Source organism: Pelophylax lessonae (assembly GCF_965119305.1).
Source record: "Pelophylax lessonae genome assembly, chromosome: 6".
Taxonomy (NCBI): Eukaryota; Metazoa; Chordata; class Amphibia; order Anura; family Ranidae; genus Pelophylax; species Pelophylax lessonae.
Window position 1 is genome coordinate 265621145 of NC_138773.1, and position 21732 is coordinate 265642876.

General features: G+C 41.7%; 1 protein-coding gene across 2 annotated transcripts in view; it reads left to right on the forward strand.

Annotated features, from left to right (window-relative positions):
• Positions 1-1948: 1948 nt before the first annotated feature.
• KCNH7 (potassium voltage-gated channel subfamily H member 7) overlaps positions 1949-21732 on the forward strand; it is a 657816-nt gene continuing 638032 nt past the window's right edge. For both annotated transcript variants that reach the window (XM_082260896.1, XM_082260897.1), the window contains exon 1: positions 1949-2330. In XM_082260896.1, the coding sequence (XP_082117022.1) occupies positions 2255-2330 (76 nt within the window). In that variant the 5' untranslated portion in view covers positions 1949-2254. The remainder of the gene's footprint in view (positions 2331-21732) is intronic.

Sequence of the window (21732 nt, forward strand, 5' to 3'; positions counted from 1 at the left end):
AATCCCCCCCATCTCTTAAATGTGCCCCCCCCCCACCTCACATGATAGCACAATGCCCAGGAAGTTGCTCCTTTTGTCCACCCCTTATCCTGGCTCTACATGAATGAAATGTAAATATGAATTTAAGTAACAAAATATGGTTGGTAGTACCCTGCGAGGTGCCTCCATCCATATTGTACATACAGTTGCAGAGTTTTTTCCCATTGGGACTTTACATGAAGTGCCCAACAGCCAGTAATAAAAACATAGTACAAGTTTATTGAGTATATGCCAGCAATGGAACTGGGAAAACGTGTCATAATGCCAAACAACTGGCCCAGGTATACAAATATTTATCCCCTAACGCCATCCAAACTCCCCCTCCCAATACAAGTCCCCCCCCCCCATCTCCTAAAGGTGCCCCCCCCCCCACCTCACGTGATAGCACAGTGCCCAGGGCAGCCGTCCCTTTTGCCCATCCCTTGTCCCGACCCTACATGGATGAAATGTAGATAGGAATTTAAGAAACAAAATATGGTTGGTAGTACCCTGCGAGGCGCCTCCATCCATATTGTACATACAATTGCAGAGTTTTTTCCCATTGGGACTTTACATGAAGCGCCACTCAACCAGTAATAAAAACATAGTGCAAGTTTATTGAGTATATGCCAGCAATGGAACTAGAAAAAAGTGTCATAATGCCAAACAACTGACACCCTCCAAATTTAACACAAATCCCCCCCCCCCCCCCCGAACCTCACACGAAAGCACAGTACCCAGGGCAGCCACCCCCTTTTGCCCATCCCTTGTTCTGATCCTAAATGAATGAAATGTAAGGGCTGTTTCACACGGTCCGCCTCCGTAGGTGGATCTGTGCTGCTCAGCGGGGATCGATCCGCTGATCCCCGCTGAGCCGGCGGATGACAGCTCCGTCTCCGCTTGAAGTGTGGAGAGGGAGGTGTCACAGCCCCTGCTGCTCTCTATGGGGGATCGGATGAGAGCGGACCGCCTGTCCGCTCTCATCCGATCCCCAGGACGGATGGAAAATAGGGTTTCAATCCGTCCGGATTTCACGGACAGGATTGGATGCGGATGGCAGCGTGTGTCAGCTGAGGTGTCTCCGCTGACATCCGCTGCTCCATAGGGCTGAATGGGCATCCGATCAGATCCGCCTAAAAAGGTGACAGGCGGATCTGATCGGAAACGCCCGTGTGAAAGAGCCCTAAATAGGAATTTAGGAAACAAAATATGGTTGGTAGTACCCTGCGAGGCGCCTCCATCCATATTATACATACAATTGCAGAGTTTTGCCCATTGAGACTTTACATGAAGCGCCTCCCTACCAGTAATAAAAACATAGTACAAGTTTATTGAGTATATGCCAGCAATGGAACTAGAAAAAAAGTGTCATAATGCCAAACAACTGGCCCAGGTATACAAATCCTTATTCCCTAATACCCTCCATATCCCCCCTCCCAACACAAATCCCGACCCCCCCACCATCTCCTAAAGGTGCCCCCCACCTCACATGATAGCACAGTGCCCAGGGCAGTTGTCCCCTTTGCCCACCCCTTGCCCCGGCCCTAAATGAATAGAATGTAGATAGGAAGTAACTACAAACAGACTGCAGGAGACCTCCAGTGGTGATATACAACAACAACAAAAAGGGGAAATATTATATTAAAAAATAGAAATGGTTTATGATGTGCAGGGCTTCAGTAAAGGAAATGTCATCCAGTTAGGCGTTGCACCATGTAGTAGTCATAGGAGGATCCAGTAATTGTCAGTTGTCACTATGTCCCCTCTCTGGTCCCCTCCCGACCTGTCCTGTGACCGCTGACAGCTCTGTATGCAGGGAATGCCATGTGCCAGCTGTACACAGGGGAGGAGGGGGGTTATCCTCTGCTGGAGATGACTCGGGTCCTTTAAGAGCAATAAGAGAGACATGAGCCTCGGAAAGAGGCTGCGCTGTGCTCGCTCCCCCCTCCTCCTCCCATCACATCGCTCGCTGTGCCGGAGGCTCCGGAGGTGAGGAGGGGAAGGACAGAGACCCCCACACTCTCCCTGCTGCAGGGAGGGGGCTGCCATCACCTGAATGCTCAGGGAAGGTGCTGCAGGAGGAGCCCCTTCTGCCACATCTCCGGGATTCACCGTTCCCATATAGGAGGGACTGAGGATGATGAGTGCTGAATGAGGAGACTGGAGAACATCGGGAGATCCTGGCGGAGGAGCTTTGTGCAAGACTTGGACAACTGAGCACACTTCACTTCCAAAAATGCCTGTCAGGAGGGGACATGTGGCCCCACAGAACACCTTCCTGGGGACCATCATCAGGAAATTCGAAGGACAAAGTAAGACTTCACCCCTCCATACCATCCATACCATCCCCATGGCAGATACTTCTTCCTTCCTATTAGGTTATTGTAGCAGAGCATGGAGGTGTCATCTTCAGTCCTGGTAGTCAATGGATACATTGTATCACCCAATTTATTAATCATTGTATCAGTTATTCTATCAATTATTGTACCAATCATTTGATCAGGAATTAGTCATTGGATCATTGGGTGACATCTTTATTGATGGACCCCAAAGACAGGATGGAACGTATAGAACCTCCTGTAAAGACTTGCACACCTTATACATTGGGGGCTCACACAGTGTATACATTGGGGGCTCACACGTTGTATACATTGGGGGCTCACACGGTGTATACATTGGGGGCTCACATGTTGTATACATTGGGGGCTCACACGGTGTATACATTGGGGGCTCACACAGTGTATACATTGGGGGCTCACACGTTATATACATTGGGGGCTCACACGGTGTATACATTGGGGGCTCACACGTTGTATACATTGGGGGCTCACACGGTGTATACATTGGGGGCTCACATGTTGTATACATTGGGGGCTCACACGGTGTATACATTGGGGGCTCACACAGTGTATACATTGGGGGCTCACACGTTATATACATTGGGGGCTCACACGGTGTATACATTGGGGGCTCACACGTTGTATACATTGGGGGCTCACACGGTGTATACATTGGGGGCTCACACGGTGTATACATTGGGGGCCCACACGGTGTATTCATAGCTCCCATTGGGGGTCTTTGCCAAAGAGCACACTTAGCTTTAGCTACAGATATTAGATAGAAGGCAACCAATCAGGTTTTAGCTCACAGTAGGAAGAGCAACTTACCCAGACCTTCTATTTTGGAGGGTGCAGCTAGCTGAGCATTCCTTTATTTTGGGGAGGGGTGCAATATGCATCCAGGGGTCTAATTTGGGGTCTTAGGCAAAGGTTGCACACTTGCTTTTTTAACTGTTGATTTTACATAAATAACATCCAACCAGGTTTGTAGTTTACTGGAGGAAGAACCAATTACTGAGCACTTTTTTTTATTTGGGGGAGGGGGGCACAATGCATGCAGGGGTTTGATTTGGGGTCTTGGCCAAAGGCTGCACAGGTTGCAAAATGCATGCAGGGGTTTCATTTGGGGTCTTAGCCAAATATTTGGGGGAGGGGGGCACAATGCATGCAGGGGTTTCATTTGGGGTTTGGCCAAAGGCTGCACAGGTTGCAAAATGCATGCAGGGGTTTCATTTGGGGTCTTAGCCAAATATTTGGGGGAGGGGGGCACAATGCATGCAGGGGTTTCATTTGGGGTCTTAGCCAAAGGCTGCACAGGTTGCAAAATGTATGCAGGTGTTTCATTTGGGGTCTTAGCCAAAGGTTGCACAGGTTGCTTTCTCTTTAGTTAGTAAATATTATAGAAATAGCAACCAATCAGGTTTTAGTTTACTGTAGGACGAGTAGCTAATTAAACATTATTTTTTTTTTTTTTGGGGGGGGGGGGGATACATCCAGGAGTCTAATCTGTGGTCCTAGCCGAATGTGGGACACTTTGCTTTTCATAGCTGTAGATATTATATAAATAGCAACCAATAAAGTTTTAGTTTACTGTAGGAAGAACCACTGTTAGGCATTTTTTTTCCTTTTGGGGGGGGGGGGGGGGTTGCAAAATACATGCAGGGGTCTGATTTGGGAGTCTTACCTAATGGTGGCATACATTGCTTTCTCTTTAGTTAGTAAATATTACAGGCATAGAAACCAATCAGGTTTTAGTTTACTGTAGGAAGAGTGGCAAATGGAACATTATTGTTGTTATATTTTTTTGGAGGGGGGGAAGTAAAATATGCATCAAGGGGTCTAATTTGGGGTCTTTGGCAAAGGTGGCATACTTTGCTTTTTTAGCTGTTGATATTACATAAATAGCAACCAATCAGGTTTTAGTCTACTATAGTAAGAGCCATTAACTAAGCAATTTTTTTTTTTTTTTTTTGTGGGTGGGGTCTCAAAATACATGCCAGGGTCTGATTTGGGGTCTTAACCAAAGTTTGCGTTCTCATTAGTTAGTAAATATTACAGACATATCAACAAATCAGGTTTTATTTTTCTGTAGTAAGGGCAGCTAATTGAACGATTTTTCTTTTTGGGGGTTATTGTTTAGGGGGGGGGGGGGTTATATACACCCAGGGCTCTAATTTGGGGTCTTAGCCAAAGGTGGCACACTTCTTTTTTCCAGCTGCTGATATTACATAAATATTAACCAATCAGGTTTTAGTTTACTGTGGGAAGAACCATTAGCTGGATGATTTTCTTTATTTGATTTTTTTGATTTTTTTTGTTGGGGGGGGGGGGTGTAATATATATCCAGGGGTCATATTTTGGGTTCTTAGGCTGACCATACACTACCACAATCTGATTGCACAATCTCCTTTAGATCTACCATCAACTGTGTAGTACAAGGGCCTGCCTGATGTGATACTGGTTGAAGAGATTGTTTAGGTTTGTTTTCATATTAAATAGTTTTGGTAAAGCTAAAGGAAATTGTACTGAGATTGTACAATCAAATTGTATAGTGTATGGCCAGCTTTAGATAAAGGTTGAACAATTTTTTTCTTCTTCAGCTACTGATAACACACGCGTAGCAACCAGTCAGGTTGTTAGTTTACTTTAGGAAAATTGACTGATTGAGTATTATTATTCTTGTATTATTATAATTATTTAATTATTTTTATTCATTTTTTTTTGGGCTACTTTGCTTTAGCTAGTGATATTACATACATAGCATTCAATGGGTCTCAGTGTGCCAGGGTAATGTTTATATTTTGTGACGGACCCCAAATCCTAGTGCCTACAGAACCCATTTTCAAGACTTCTAACTCTTAAAAATGAGGGGGCCCCCAAAATATAGTCAGTGATCCAATTTGGGGTTTTCGGCAAAGAATACACTAATTACATACAAACAAGGGGGGGTCAAAATGCATTCAAGGGTCCAAATTTGAAGTCTTAGCCAGATGCTGCACACTTATCTTTTGCTTTAGACAGAAATATTTCATACATGGTATCCAATGGGGTTTTAGTTTACTGTAGGCAGAGCAATTTAATGATGGTACCAAACTGTTCTGTTGGTTTGGTTAAAAGCAAAAGTCATTATGAACTATAAAGGATCAAAAACTGGTTGTGTTTTGTTGAGGCTGTCACTTCTTGTTTGTAAACATTGAGTGTTAGTTTTGCTACATTTATTTTTCAATTGGATTATATCTAAGGATGTTTGTTTTTCACTAATCCTTATGCAAGTGGATGAGTTATGTGGTGCGCTTAAATACTTTAATTTATGTGTGGGCACAATATCAATATTTGAACACTGCATTCCATTTAGATTTTTACTTATATTGTTTCTTATTACACATTAGCAATTTTAGGACAAGCATGATTTTTTTTGGTTTGGTTATGCACTTGGACTTTTTTTCATTTATATTCATATATTTGTATATATATATATATATACACACACACACATATATATAGTTGCACTTGGGAAAGGGCATGATTGGTCAAAGTGCTGCACTTATTGTAACCTGTTCCTCTGGTTTACCTTAAGTGGTTCTAAAGCTAAAATGCTTTTTACATTAATGCCATTTTGCCACTAGCTGTGCCCCCCCCCCCACCCCCTCCCGCCCAAAGTCTTACCTGAGTCCTGTAACGATCCAGCACTTTGCCCGTCTGCTGTTCTTCTCCCCTCTGTTTCTTCTCTCAGAGGGATGAGGCAACAGAGGATGCCATTGACTCCTGGATGCCTGTGAATCACAGCCTGAATCACAGCCTGTGAGCAGAGAGTGAGGCTGGGGCCATTCTGTGCTGTGTGTGTCTGTGGACACACACAGCCCAGCTCAGGAACGAGCCTGCACGTCTGCCACCATAGCAAGCAGCTTGCTATGGTGGCAGACACAGAAGAGGAAGAGATAAGATTGGCAGCGGGGAACCCCAGAAGAGAAGGTTTGGGGGCGCTCTGTGCAATTCCAGTGCACTGAGCAGGTGAGTAATAACATTTTAATAAATTAGGGGGTTTATTTTTTAAGCAGCCTAAGGAAAAATACCCCCCTCAACATTTTAATAAATAAACGAAGCCTTAACTAAATTCTTTCTGCTCATAGTACAACCCTGTATGTGTGTGTATATATATTTATATATATATATATATATATATATATATATATATATATACACACATTTATGTATGTATGTATGTATGTATATATATATATATATATATATATATATGTATGTGTATATATATATATATATATATATATATATATATATATATATATATATATATATATATAAAACTATTACTAGTATTTACATAGTGGCAACGATTTACGCAGTCCTTGCAGTGCACAATCTATGGTCCCTTTCTCAAATGCATACATACACATAGTAGGGCCAACTTAGACAGGAGCCAATTAAAGCGGTAGTAAACTCTGACATTGATAACACATTTAAGCATTGTATCAATGAAACTACTTGTTTTCAATTAAAAAGCCACTAATAGTATACATCAAAATCGTTCTTACTTTTACAAATAAAGAGATTGTGAAATCCTCCTGCTTGTTCCCAGCCGCCGCCATCACAACTGAGGTCTTCCCCGTTTGTGCAGTGCCTTATTTCCGCCCTCAGTATGTTTCCCTGGCCATAATCCTGTGCATGCGCAATACTCGCCATATCCAAGCCTCGTTTTCATTCCCGGTTACTAAGGAAACCTTATGCAGCGAATAGGAGCCGATCCTGTTGCTGCCTTAATCCAGTGACTTGCGGGATCTCAGGGATGATGACAAAGTCCAGGGCTGGCCCTACCATGGGTCCTATTGAGTCCATTGGACCCAGGCAGCACATGGAGAGGGGCAGCATATTAACTTCCAAGATTTTTTTTACAGCAGTTTTGTGTGTCATCAGTTTGCGGCGTGTCCGGTGGTGAGTTATGGAAGAAGATAACAGTATACATAATACTTTCCAAAGGTTATATTTATATAAAATAATGGATGTGGGGGCCTTTTGCTTGGCGTGATGTTTTTTTTTTTTGGGGGGGGGGGGGGGGCAGTATTTCATTCTTGGACCCAGGCAGCACAATGTCTTGGGTCGGCCCTAGGAAATATGAAGCCCCGCATAGACCCTACATTTTTCTGGCAGCAGAAGCTCGCCGGAAAATTAGGGCTAACGGCGCATGCGCGGGAGACGTCATTTAAAAGAAAAGCAACGATTACTCTGAAAGGAAGCTGGTAAGAGGAGAATAAAAATTTACAATTAAACACATCGACTGCTATTATTAATTTAGAGAAAAGTGATCAGAATGAGTGTACAGTCGCTTTAACCCACCATATAGGTACTGTATATTTATATTTAATGTCATTAATTAACCCATAGCAGTTGTGTGTTTATATAAGTATCAGTAGTATTGATCAAATTCACATTTTACATGCAGTACATGCTTTTCGAATGGGGAAGACTGTAAACATGAAAGGTGGATATGTACTGTATGTGAGCACATTTATTTTTTTATAACCCCGAGACTCATGGCTGAGAAACGTGACTTCTTAATTGCATGTAGGGCTCAAGTTTACTTTGAAGCCTGCTCCTAACTGGCACAAACACACGGCAGGTTCATGAATGGATGGGCAGGGTGCTATGAGCACTCCAGTTACAAGGTGCGTTCAAGCAGGAGTTACAACCTAACATTGCAATGCCTGCTGCAGTTTTTTTTTTTGATGGGTTATGTAACGAAGCACTACTGAGAGCTGGGGAATTGTGCAGTGTATAAAAAGATAGAGAGAGATCCGTTTTTCAGTTTCATCAAGCAAATCGCCATTGTAATAACCTCTCTGCCCTTGCCTTATTTTAACCACTTGACAGAAATAGGCATATATGACCTTAAAATGTAGAGGCAAACTACGAGGTCTGTCTTTTGAGCTACAAAATGCTTTTTAGGTTACATGATTTTGCTATTCCCTTTTTGCAATGAACCCTGCATGTGAGTCAGACTTAACAGGGCTTATTTAAGGCACAGAGCAACATTCAGTGAACCATAGTACCCAATCAGCGATTATCTTCCACTTGTTTAGCAACAGAAGGCTAATAAAGGGTAATATTAGACTAAAATGTATGAATTTTTGTCATTTGTTTATTATTTTTTAATATCATTTTTATTTATTTATTAATTATAAATATATAATGTTTTTACCCGTCTAATTTTGAAATCAGAATGCTAAAAGTATGAGATTAATTAGATGGTTTCATGTTGTGGTGAAATTTCAGACAGTGGAACCCTCCCCTCAATAAACTAAGACGAATTAGATTAAACTTGTGTTCTGGTCTAAATAATTAACTAAGTATTTAGGTCATAACTGATACTGTAGGTTAACCTTACATGGCACTGTGTTACTGGATGAGTATACCTAATGGCCATGTAAATAACACAGGCAAAGGTAACACTAGGCTAGCATCTTAGCTTCTAGACTGTTTTGTAGCTTATTTCAAATTTTAAAGAACTTTAACTACTGTTCTATGAACTTATGTTATTTGCTTAATCACCCAATAAATTCACATATAATTTTGAGTGATGTAGTGATGTATGTATTATGGGTTAGAGTTTTAAGGTATAGGGTTGCCTTCCAGAGGATTGAATAAGCTGTGGAAACTTGGACTGGTTTGCAATTCAGGTATTATATACAAGGAGTATGTGAAGAAAAAAAAACATATTTAAATACAGTATATTTAATCGGAAGTACTATTTTAACAACATTTTTGTCTTAGTTTTGACACCTTAAGCCCCGGTTCACACTTGCGCGTGTGCGGGGTTCGCATGTAATGTCGGAGCGCACTGCTCCGACATTACATGCGATCGGCTGTGCGGTGCGAGTTTAGCCAAACAGTTTGTATGGCTAAATTCGCACCGCAGCCGCACCAAACACGCACAGGGACCCTTTTTGGAAGCCGCCTCAGGATCGGATCGCACAGCGGTTCACACTTGTGCGATCCGATCCTGTGCGAACTGCACGATCGCACTGCGATATGCGATCAAACTGGGGGTGTCGTTAAAATTACATTGACACCCCCAGCGTATCGCATATGGCAGTGTGAACTGCCGGGGGTGCATGTGCGATGCGGGAACAGGCTGCGGATTCGCAGCCTTCCCGCATCGCATAAATGTGAACCGAGGCTAAGGCTACGTTCACATCTTGGTGTTGCTATTTCAGGCGTTTTTATGGGCGTTTTTTCATGCGTTTTTATGGGCGTTTTTGCAGGCGTTTTACAGGCAGGCGTTTTTAGATTGAATAGAGACCAATGGAAAACGCCTGTAATCTGCCCAAAAAGAAGCTCAAGTACTTTTTTGAGCGTTGAGCGTTTTGCTCACAGCGTCAAAACGCTCAGATGTGAACAGGGGCCATTGAAATGAATAGGATTTGTCTTGTTGGGCGTTTTGAGAGCTGATTCTAGAGCAGAAAAACTCCCCAAAAACGCCCCAAAAAGCCTACATGTGAACGGAGCCTTAAAGTCCCATATACATTTATTGTTATCTTACTAAGTACTCCTAAAATGCCAATTATTACATCAACCACAAAAAGGTGTCCTAACCCTATGAAGATCCCTAAAAAATTCCTTTGGATGTAGCATTTCATCATGTTTTGTATATGAAGGGATGTTAAAGCAGGAATATGCACTGACAGTAACATCATCAATGCAATGGGATTGGGATGCCATGATATTTACTATGAACTCCTGTGAATATTCAGTGAATATTTTACTGGCAACTTTACCAAAAGGAAATATATTTATTATGGGCTCTAACCAGTGGTACTTGGAGGGTGTGCAAGATAGGGAGTAACTCACCTGTATAAAATTGCTTTTAGAGACAACTTTTGTTTAAAGTCAACTGAATTCCTGAATTCATATATGTTAAAGTGGTTGTAACCCTCAGACTAGGGTTGCCACCTCATCCCTTTAGACCATGACACATATTAATTACTCAGGTTCTGTGGCTGATTAACCGCTTCCCGACCACCCGCCGCCTTTTTACTGTGGCAGGGTGGCTCTCCTGCGCAAACCGACGTAGTCCTACGTCGGTCGCGTGCGGGAAGCTAGGGGGCGAGCGCGCGCCGCCGACGGCGCGCTCCCACCCCCACTGGGCAGCAGGGAAGCCGATGCACGGGTCAGGTGGCTCCGATTGCACCCTGACACCCGCAATCGCTCCCTGCTGAGAGAGAAGAAACACAGCCGACCATTCTTCTCCCTGGAATGATCACAGAGCCCATGCGATCCTTCTACATAGGATCACATGTCTCTATGGTCATTTCAGAAGCCACGCCCCCCCACAGTTAGAATCACTCACCTAGGCTCACATTTAACCCCTTGATCACCCACAGGGTTAACCCCTTCCCTGCGAATGTCATTATTACAGTAACAGTGCATATTTTTAGAACTGATTACTGAAGTCATTTCACTGGTACCCCCAAAAGTGTCAAAAATGTCAGTTAGGGGTCCGATCTGTCCGCCGCAATGTTGCAGTCACGCAGAAAATCGCAGATCTCCACCATTACTAGTAAAAAAAAAACAATAAAAATGACATAAATATTTGCCGTAGTTAGTATACGCAATAACCTTTGCACAAACCAATCAAAATATGCTTATTGCATTTTTTTTTTCTTACCAAAAATACGTAGCAGAAAACAAATTGCCCTAAAATTTAAAACATTTTTGATTTTTTTTTTTTGAGAAAGTCATATAGGAGAATGTGAAAAATACTCTTTTTTTTTTTTTTTTTTAAATTGTCGCTCTTTTTTTGTTTATAGCGCAAAAAAATTAAATCGCACAGGTAAACAATTACCACCCAAAGAAAGCTCTATTTGTGGGAAAACAAGGACATCAATTTTATTTGGGTACATCGTTGCACAACTGCGTAAATTGTCCATTAAAGTAACGCAGTGCCGAATCGCAAAATAGGGCCTGGTCAGGAAGGGGGCAAATCCTTCCGGTCTTAAATTGATTAAGGTGGTAATTAAACTCACTTAGTGCCTTATGTGCATTCTATTAGCCTCAGAACCTGTGTAATTTATGTGTCCTGGTTTAAAGGGATGACGTGGCAACCCTACCTCAGACATGAAATATGAACAAAGCATAACCCTCCAGAGCATTAAGGAGGAGGTTTACTAAAACTGGAGCACACCAAATCTGGTGCAGCTGTGCATAGTAGCCAATCAGCTTTCAGGTTTTATTGTCAAAGCTTCATTGAACAAGCTGAAGTTAGAAGCTGATTACTATGGATAGCTGCACCAGATTCTTGATAAATCTCCCCCAGTGTAATTTCTGCCTGCTGCTTTCTTCCTCTGCTATCAGCATGAATCACTTCTGATAAATTTTCCTGACACCAAGAGAAAAAAAGGCGACAAGGGAGGAATCTCCAGCTGGTTAACAGCCTCAGCTCTGTTCCTGTGTGCTGTGTGGAGGGGGGTGGGGGTTCTCTTCCCTCCAATCAGCTCTCAGAGTGTAATTTCAACTCTCCATCCCCTTTTTTGTGACAGCTCAGATAAGCTTCTTAAATTATGCACTTTAAACGGATGTAGAGAAAAGAAAACTGCAGATAAATAAGTGTATCATCTGAGGATAGTCACTTCACTGGATATACAGTTTCTAATGGTTTACAACCACTTTAATCTAAAACCCAGAGGGGTTTGCACATGTTTGTAGATGTCCTCCAGAGCTTCCTTAGGAAATCTTTTATGTACATCCCAACTTGACCTTGGAGGTTGGTGCTTTGACCTACCTCTACCTACCTTCCTGTTTTCCAGCAGTGTGATGAGTAACTTTACTGAACAATAGGGAACAATAGGGAAGTGTTGAAGGGTGCTCACCACAGAGACACCTTCCTAACTGAAGTCAGTGTTTGCATAATAGAGACCTCAGGGTTTAGGGTTCCGGAGGTGCTCAAGAATCCTCTGTAGGTGTGTACAGGAACCTTGAAGTACCTGTGTTTCATTAATAACATCAGATTTACGTGTACTGCATGAAGTCCTAAAATGTTACTAAAGAAAGGGAACCAATTTAGAATGTTGCATTTAAACTCATTCTGGAATATGGGCTACCTGCATTACCTGCTGAGTGGTTCTAAACTTCCATCCAACATTCCTGTTCTGCAGTTCGTTGCTGTATTCACTCATACAGGTGGACAACACGATCCTCATCTTCTGAGTATCCCTGAACATGATGCTGCACTTAGAATCCAAGCTCCCCGACCACATTCCCCACGGGACTCACAACTGGCGTCTCAGATGGCTAAGGTCTTGCTGCCCAAAACAGACTGGGGTAGTCCAACGGTACTAGAGGCAAAGAGAAACAAAGAAAGGGCGTACCGACCTAGCGCATTATCCTCAATAATAGGCTTTATTCATGCAACATATAAAATGGCTACTCACAAACACAGGTGAAAAAAGATCATATCAAGCTCAGTTGCTGCAGTGTCAGGAGTAGTCCATAAGTTAGTCCATAATCCGATGAGATGACAGCTGACGCGTTTCGAGGCTCAGCCTCTTCCTCAGAGCCACCTGGGTCGGGGCGCCCTTTCTTTGTTTCTCTTATCCCTGAACATGAGCCTGCAGTGGAGGCCAAGGGATAACTGGTAGTAAAAGCCACCCTCTTCTCAGAATGGCCACTACTGACTTCCATCATCTATAGCCTGGTCCACACTTTAGGCTTTTTGTCATTCAGCCCAGCGGGCTGATAATAATAAGATAATAAAAGGATAAAATAAGAATAAGATTTTCAACTTTTTTTTGGAATACATGGAAAGCCTATCAGCATCAGAAAAGTCAGTATTGCTGAAATCAACAGTAAACGAGTATTTTATTTTATCTGTTGATGCTGAGTTTCTTTTTTTTCATTTGATGACTAACATTCAGTGTTCTTTATATAGCGCTGGGGGGGGGGAAAGGCACTGAGTACAAGAGGGAAATTCACATGCAATGCTTCTGCCGATAACACTGTCCTGGAAACAGATGATAACAACTTGAGTGTTGTAAAGTCTGTAAGTCACGGCTTTTTGCAGAGATTGCATTCAGATGTTTGTTTAAAGGGTCCAAGTACCGTGGGAACCAAAATATGTAATGAACCTTTTCTATAGGAACACTTTATCAAACTTTAAAAATATTTATCTCAACATAGCTGGCATATCTAGGTAGACTTGGAAAGAGCTATTGGTAAGAGACTTGTTACTTGTTACTAAATGTACGCTTACTGGATAAGTATTTTTTTTTTAGAAGATCAATGCGTTTTCCTTTTTATTAGCAAATAAGTTGAGTATAGTATTAGCTATGGTGGCAGCCATATTGGTGTTCAGATACATAATGGTGTCATAGATATCACTGAAAGATCTTTCAGACCAAAAACCTTGACATAAATATGTATGCATGGATCAGCGGGATATGGGTGTTTATAACTGTGAAGGAAGCAGCAGAGCAGAAAGCATCCTTATGGCCAATTTATTTGGAGGAGAAGAAATAGCGATTGACTGGGAAATCCCAATCTGAGCGATCAGTGTATACCTGGGGAGGTCAGAGGGTGCCTACAGACATAGAGTTATTTAGCCAGGAAGCTCAGGTTTTTTTTTTTTTTTGTTTTTTTGTTTTTTTGGGGGGGGGGGGGGGGTTTAAGTGCTTGGGTGTAACTTAAATTTTTACTCTTTTTTTTTTTTTAAAGAAAACTTTCACTGAACTTTTATTTTTCATCCTCTAGGGCAGTGGTCCTCAACTCCGGTCCTCAGGGCCCACTAACAGGCCAGATTTTAAGTATTACCTTGGGGAGATGCAGACTAGAGTAATGCAATCACTGAGCAGCAAATTATATCACCTGGGATGTATTTCAGTTATCTTGCAAACCTGGCCTGTTAGTGGGCCCTGAGGACCAGGGCTGGGGACCAGGGCTCTAGGGGACAAAAAGTCCCCTACGTGATGATTTATATGGTGACAGGTTCTCCTAAATGAGACATCAGAGGGTGTAAAATATCCCTGATGTCTCATCTTCCTTCCAATGAAGCTAATGGAGTATAGCTCGTTCTTGATTAGCTTTTTCCCTGGCCATCCTGCCTTGTGTGATTGGGTCATTAAAGTGGACCTTCTCTGCATCTGAGTGCCACAGACCAAAAACACTGCTTAATTCATTTTCAATATTCAAAGTAACCCCCCCCCCCCCCCCATCCATCAATGTCTCTTTGATGAGGAATCACTTTGAAAATCAACCCCCAAGCATGGCCGCTTTGACTGTGGCCATCTTGAGTGAGGGCAAATGATTTATGTAGCATTTTCTTCCTATATTCCACCTGACCTTAGCTCAAGCATTAATGCAAGAGAGGGTACTTAGCTGAGAAAACCCACCTCCACTCCTCCCCTCCTGAAGACTCCTGGGATGTATGACATAATTTGCCTTGGCAAGAAACTAGGAAGTAACTGAAGAAATGTAATGAATAGTTTAAAACAAGTAAATATGATATACTTTCCTATCTATTTACTAATGTTACCAGCATGATGATTAAAAATAATCAATGTTGACTGGGAGAGTAAAGATACACTTTTACAATAAGGGGAGATCAGCGAATAAATGTTTGCTGATCTCCCTCCCCTCTACACAGTGGCAGCCTCCATGCTGGTCCTGAGTCTGCTTTGGAGAAGATAAAGAATCCTTGGAGCCAGTGTATTTGGAGGGAAAACCATAGCAATTTTGCTATTTCCAATCTGGGCAACCAGTGTGTATCTGGAGAGGTCAGAGAGTGTCCAAAGACATGCAAGTATTTAACCAGGTCAGAGGAAAATTGTTTGTAGGCAGCCTAAACTACGGATTGTTCGTAAAGTGGAACTTAACCCAGGCATGTGAGAATTAAAAGTCTGTAGCTGCTGACTTTTGAGAAACAGATACCTCCAGTCCAAGAAGTCCAGCTCTAGCATTCCTGCAACCGATTCTTCCTAGGGATTTTAAATCTTCGGGGCTGCCATCCTGACTTCAAGAGTCGGCTGTCATTTCCTGATGACTTTTAGCTGGCTCCCAACTGCTCATGTGCAAGATTGCGGGGAGCAGGAATACTGGTCCTGTCTGGGCTGAGGACCAAGGCAACGTTATACTTGCATTGATGAGGATTAAGGGAACTTTTAGGTGAAGGTCCAGTCCACTTTACTAGGGTGCGCCAAAAAAAAAAAAAAAAAAAAAATGTTTGCACATATTCCTATATTTTATCAAATTACTGTTACTATTATTACTATTACATATACAGTACAGCAGTAAAAAGATAGGGTGATTTGGGAACATTACCTTTAAGGCCCATTCAGTCCTATCCAGTCCAAAGTCCTGCATTAGCACACACGTTACCTGATAACATGCATTGCGTTAGGATAGTTCATTCGTTTGAATGAGCTGCCAATGAACAGCAACAGATCTAAAAAGGACATGGCACCATTTTTTGTCAATGCAGCCTTTATGCATGCATGCATGCGGGGCATGTTGCTGTGCATTGTGGAAATTAGTAAAATTACCAGTGTTACTAGAATGCATAGGTATGAATGGCTTCTTATAAGTTTAACACCTAGAGCAGGTGTCTCTAAAGTCCGCTCAACCTCTACAAGGTTTTATCCAGCTTGCAGCTAGGCTCAGTGACATATCCTCAATGTGCACAGGTTGACGAATAAAGTCAGCAGAGGCTGCCTATAGTCACTGCTTCAACCCCCCCCCCCCCCCCCAACCCACATATTGACTCTGTAACAGGGGACTCTAATAGGGACACCGATGGGGACACTGATGTAAGGGGCACTAGGATGGGGACCCTAATAAAGGGGAACTCTAATGGGGAACATGATGCAACAAGATAAGCTGATGGAAACCCTGATGTAAAAGGGAATCTAATGGGGACCCCGTTGTAAGCGTGTGACTCTGATGTAAAGGGGATTTGTTTCAACCTACGGATATTTGTAAAATATACGATGTGGCCCTCATGCTTAAAAGTTTGGAGACCCCTAATCTAGAGGGATACATACTTCTACACATTTATAGAAAAGTCATCAAAATAAATGTCATTTATGTAACTTTGTTCTGCAGGTTACTGCCTGTTCTGTTAGGTCAAAGGTACAGAGTGGTATAAAGTACTCGAAACCCATACTTGAGTAAAAGTACAAGTACTCGATCAAAAAGTGACTTGAGTAGAAGTGGAAATGCTCGATCAAAAAGTGACTTGAGTAGAAGTACTAAAGTATTCAACATTTTTTGTACTTAAGTATTGCAATTAGTTTTTTGCTACTCAAGTACTGAAAGTAAAAGTACCAGTAGTTTTGAAAAAAAAATTGCTACTCAAGTACTGAAAGTAAAAGTACAAGTACTGTGTTATGTAGGTATTAAAGAAATAAGTCAAACGTTTAAACATCATATTGTTTTTTATTATTTCAAATGCAGCTTTTATTTATACATACAGTAGCTTTTATTTTCGTATGCGCTGATAATACACATGTTTTGAGCTTCATGAAACCTGCCATCTACTGTTCTGGCAGTGGTAATTTTTATAATAGTAACGAGTAACTATGCAGCACAAAAAAAAAAAAATATCAGAGTAGAAGTATTGAAATCATTGAAAAAATGTAGTGAAGTAAAAGTGGAAGTAGGAGAAAAAAATTCTACTCTAGGAAAGTACAGATACCTCCTTTCGGTACTTAAGTACAGTAGTGAAGTAGTTCTACTTAGTTACTATACATCTCTGCAAAGGTAAAAACCAAAATGATGAATTGTAAATTGGTTGTATGTTTTAGAGAGAACACATGGACTATTTCTAGTAAGCACTTATTTTAACTATAACTATTGCAGTGACTTTCACATTTTTCGTTCTTGCATTTCCAAATTTGTGTTATTCTATCACATATAGTGATTTGTAGATTAGCTACAGGAGGCATGATAAAATTATCCCCTTGAATTACTTTGCCTGACTGCTTAACAGCTGTTGAGATAAGATATCAGCCACACAGAGAGTGTTTTCTTTTCATTGATTTAGGCAACCCATAGATTTGCATTGTGAAAAACACAGCACAGCACAAGCAAGAAGAAGAGCCTGCACATGTAATGAGCAAATATGTCTGCCTCCATATACATAGATCATTATACCACTATATATGATAACAAGTTAAAAAAAAAAAAAATATATATATATATATATATATATATTTATATATGTATATACAGTATCTCACAGAAGTAAGTACACCCCTCACATTTTTGTAAATATTTTGTTATACCTTTTTATGTAACAACACTGAGGAAATTACACTTTGCTACAATGTAAAGTAGTGAGTGTACAGCTTGTATAACAGTGTAAATTTGCTGTCCCCTCAAAATAGCTCAACCCACAGTCATTAATGTCTAAACCGCTGGCAACAAAAGTGAGTACATCCCTAAGTAAAAATGTCCAAATTAGGCCCAATTAGCCATTTTCCCACCCCAGCGTCATGTGACTCGTTAGTGTTACAAGGTCTCAGGTGTGAATGGGGAGCAGGTGTGTTATATTTGGTGTTATCACACTCACTCTCTCATACTAGTCACTGGAAGTTCAACATGCACCTCATGGCGAAGAACTCTCTGAGGATTTGAAAAAAAGAATTGTTGCTCTACATAAAGATGACCTAGGCTATAAGAACATTGCCAACACCATACAGCGGTGTACCAGGACAGGTTCCACTCAGAACAGGCCTCGCCAATGGTCGACCAAAGAAGTTGATTGCAGGTGCTCAGCATCATATCCAGAGGTTGTTTTTGGGAAATAGACGTATGAGTGCTGCCAGCATTGCTGCAGGGGTTGAGGGGGGGGGGGGGGGGGGTCAGCCTGTCAGTGCTCAGACCATACGCTGCATCAAATTGGTTTGCATGGCTGTCATCCCAGAAGGAAGCCTCTTCTAAAGATGTTGCACAAGAAAGCCCGCAAACAATTCGCTGAAGACAAGCAGACTAAGGACATGGATTGATGGAACCATGTCCTGTGGTCTGATGAGACCAAGATAAACTTATTTGGTTCAGATGGTGTCAAGGGTATGTGGCGGCAACCAGGTGAGGAGTACAAAGACAAGTGTGTCTGGTCTACAGTCAAGCATGGTGGTGGGAGAGTCATGGTCTGGGGCTGCATAAGTGCTGCCAACACTGGGGAGCTATAGTTAACTGAGGGAACCATGAATGCCAACATGTACTGTGACATACTGAAGCAGAGCATGATCCCCCTCCCTTCGGAGACTGGGCCACAGGGCAGTATTCCAACATAACGACCCCAAACACATCTCCAAGACGACCACTGCCTGCCTTGCTAAAGAAGGTGAGGGTAAAGGTGATGGACTGGCTGAGCATGTCTCCAGACCTAAACCCTATTAAGCATCTGCGGAGCATCCTCAAATGGACGGTGGAGGATCGCAAGGTCTCTAACATCCACCAGCTCCGTGATGTCGTCATGGAGGAGTGAAAGAGGACTCCAGTGGCAACCTATGAAGCCTGGTGAACTCCATGCCCAAGAGGGTTAAGGCAGTGCTGGAAAATAATGGTGGCCACACAAAATATTGATACTTTGGGCCCAATTTTGGCATTTTGACTTAGGGGTGTACTCACTTTTGTCGCCAGTGGGTTAGACATTAATGGCTGTGTGTTGAGTTATTTTGAGGGGACAGCAAATTTGACACTGTTATACAAGCTGTACACTCACTACTTTACATTGTAGCAAAGTGTAATTTCCTCAGTGTTGTCACATGAAAAGATATAATAACATATTTACAAAAATGTGAGGGGGTGTACTCACTTTTTTGAAATACTGTGTGTGTGTGTGTGTGTATATATATATATATATATATATATATATATATACTAGAGATAGATATGTACAGTACCTTCTATAAATTTAGTGATGTTTACTATATTATCATTATCTGTAAATTTTGTCCCAGGATCGAACAGGGGCATTCATGTGTTGTCATAAATGTGAAGCTGGTTCAAAAGTCCTGACACAGAATGCACAAGATCAGTCACAGGTTTCCTGATACATTTGAACTATTAGAGTATCTATAACACTATTGAGCTGTTACAGGCCAATACAGTTGGTGTAGAAAAGAATCACCCCTCTTCTCAGATAGACACAGTTTTTGTTTTATCCAGCTGTATTTATTAGTGCAACTTATAACATCCAAGTGAAAGATATAACACCAAGATGTCAGAAAAAAAAAAATCAAAAACAGTTTGAATGGAGATCACCCACCTTATGTCAGTATTTTGTTGAACCACCTTTTGCTTTAAATACAGAATTTAGTCTGTTGGGAGATGTCTCTACTAACTTTGCACATCTAGACTTTGAAATATTTGCCCACTCTTCTTTACAGAACTGCTCAAGTTCAGGTAAATTTGATGGTGACCATTTGTGGACTGCAGTCTTCAAGTCATTCCACAGATTTTCAGTGGGGTTTAAGTCTGGGTTCTGTCTAAGCCATGCAAGGGCGTTCATCTTTTTCTCCTTCAACCACGGTGTGGTCATTTTTGGTGTGTGTTTTGGATCATTGTCTCGTTGGAAGGTAAACCTTCTTCCCATTCACAACTTTCTGGCAGAGGGCAGCAGATTTTCCTCAAGAATTTGATGGTATCTTGCCCCAATAATTTTTCCTTCTATCCTGATAAGTGCTCCAGTTCCTGCTGCAGAGAAACACCCCCATAACAGGATAATGCCACCTCCATGCTTTACTGTAGGAATGGTGTTATTTGGATGGTGAGCTGTATTGGATTTCCGCAAGACATATGGTTTGGTGTTAAGGCCAAATAATTCACATTTAGTCTCATTTGACCACCTTAAACTTACCTTGAAGATTCTGAGGCCACATGGAAAAATGTGTTATGGTCGAATGAGACTAAAATTTAATTTTTTGGCCTCAACACCAAAAGATATGTCTGGCGGAAATCTAATACAGCTCACCATCCAAATAATACCACATATTCCAAGTATAGTTGGCATTAAAAAAACCCAGAATAACTACAACCCACCCTACAGATCTTTTGATTGGGTAGGGTTAGCTCTGCAGTTTCCAGGTACAAGAAAAAATGGCTGCTCAGGTGGCTGCACTTTCACATTTTACCACTAAAAAATACAGGTAGTCATGTTAAAGGAGCAAGTTATTGCAACATCAGACTGGACCTAATATTAAAGTGTTTCTAAAGTCATTTTTTAAATTAAAATACCAAACATGTTATATGTAACCGCACTGTGCAATGGTATTGCACAGAGCGGTCCTGGGCTTCCTCTTCTGGGGTCCCCTGCCGGCACTGTCTGCTCTTTCTGTTCTGTGTCTGTCCCCGTAACAAGCCACTTGCTATGGGGGCAGACATTCGGGCTTGTTTCCGAGTTGGTCTCTGTATGTCAATAGACCCACACAGCCAGGCCTGCCCCTGCTCTCTCATCACAGGATCTGATTGACAGCAGCAGGGAGCCAGTGGCTCCCAATGCTGCCCAATCCTTCTAGGAGAAGAGAGACAGGGGGGAAAAGACCTGCCGTTGGGCACAGCACTGGATCAATACATGACACAGGTAAGTGTTTAGTGGGAGCACAGCGACTGGCAAAATGTTTACCTTAGTGTGGGGAGTGCATTAGGGTAAACAAACTTTATAGCTCTAAAACCACTTTAATCCTAAAATGATTCATACTCAGCACTGTAATGAGGCCAGGCACACTTTGCTTATGTATGTTTTGTAGCATCTCTTCTCGGTGTATGGCCAGATTCAGACAGGAGTTCCCTTCACTTGGGAGAAATTTCTTCTCACTTCCTGTTGCATGCTTGGGACAGAAAGTAAAGGGAAATCTCCCCAATGGAACATATACAGCAAAAAAAAAAAAACTGGGTATTAACTCTATCCAAAAATAGAAAAAAAAAGGCTTTGGCTATACACACGCCTTAAATAGGACAATTAGGTAGTACAAATGGGGGACTTTACAAATGAGAAAACTATTCAGGTTACAATCTTTAACCACTTTACCACCGGAGGATTTTGCTGTCTTACGTCCAGGCCACTTTTTGCGATTCGGCACTGTGCGACTTTAACTGACAATTGCGCAGTCGTGCGAAGCCGTACCCAAACAAAATTTACGTCCTTTTTTTCCCACAAACAGAGCTTTCTTTTGGTGGTATTTGATCACCTGTGCGCTTTTTACTTTTTGCTCTATAAACAAAAAAATAGCGTTTATTTTTAAAAATAACAATATTTTTACCATTTTTTTATATGAAATTCCCCCCCAAAAAAATGTAAAAATCACATTTTTTTAACATTTTTGGCCAATTTGTTTTCTGCTACCTATGTTTGGTAAAAAAAATCACG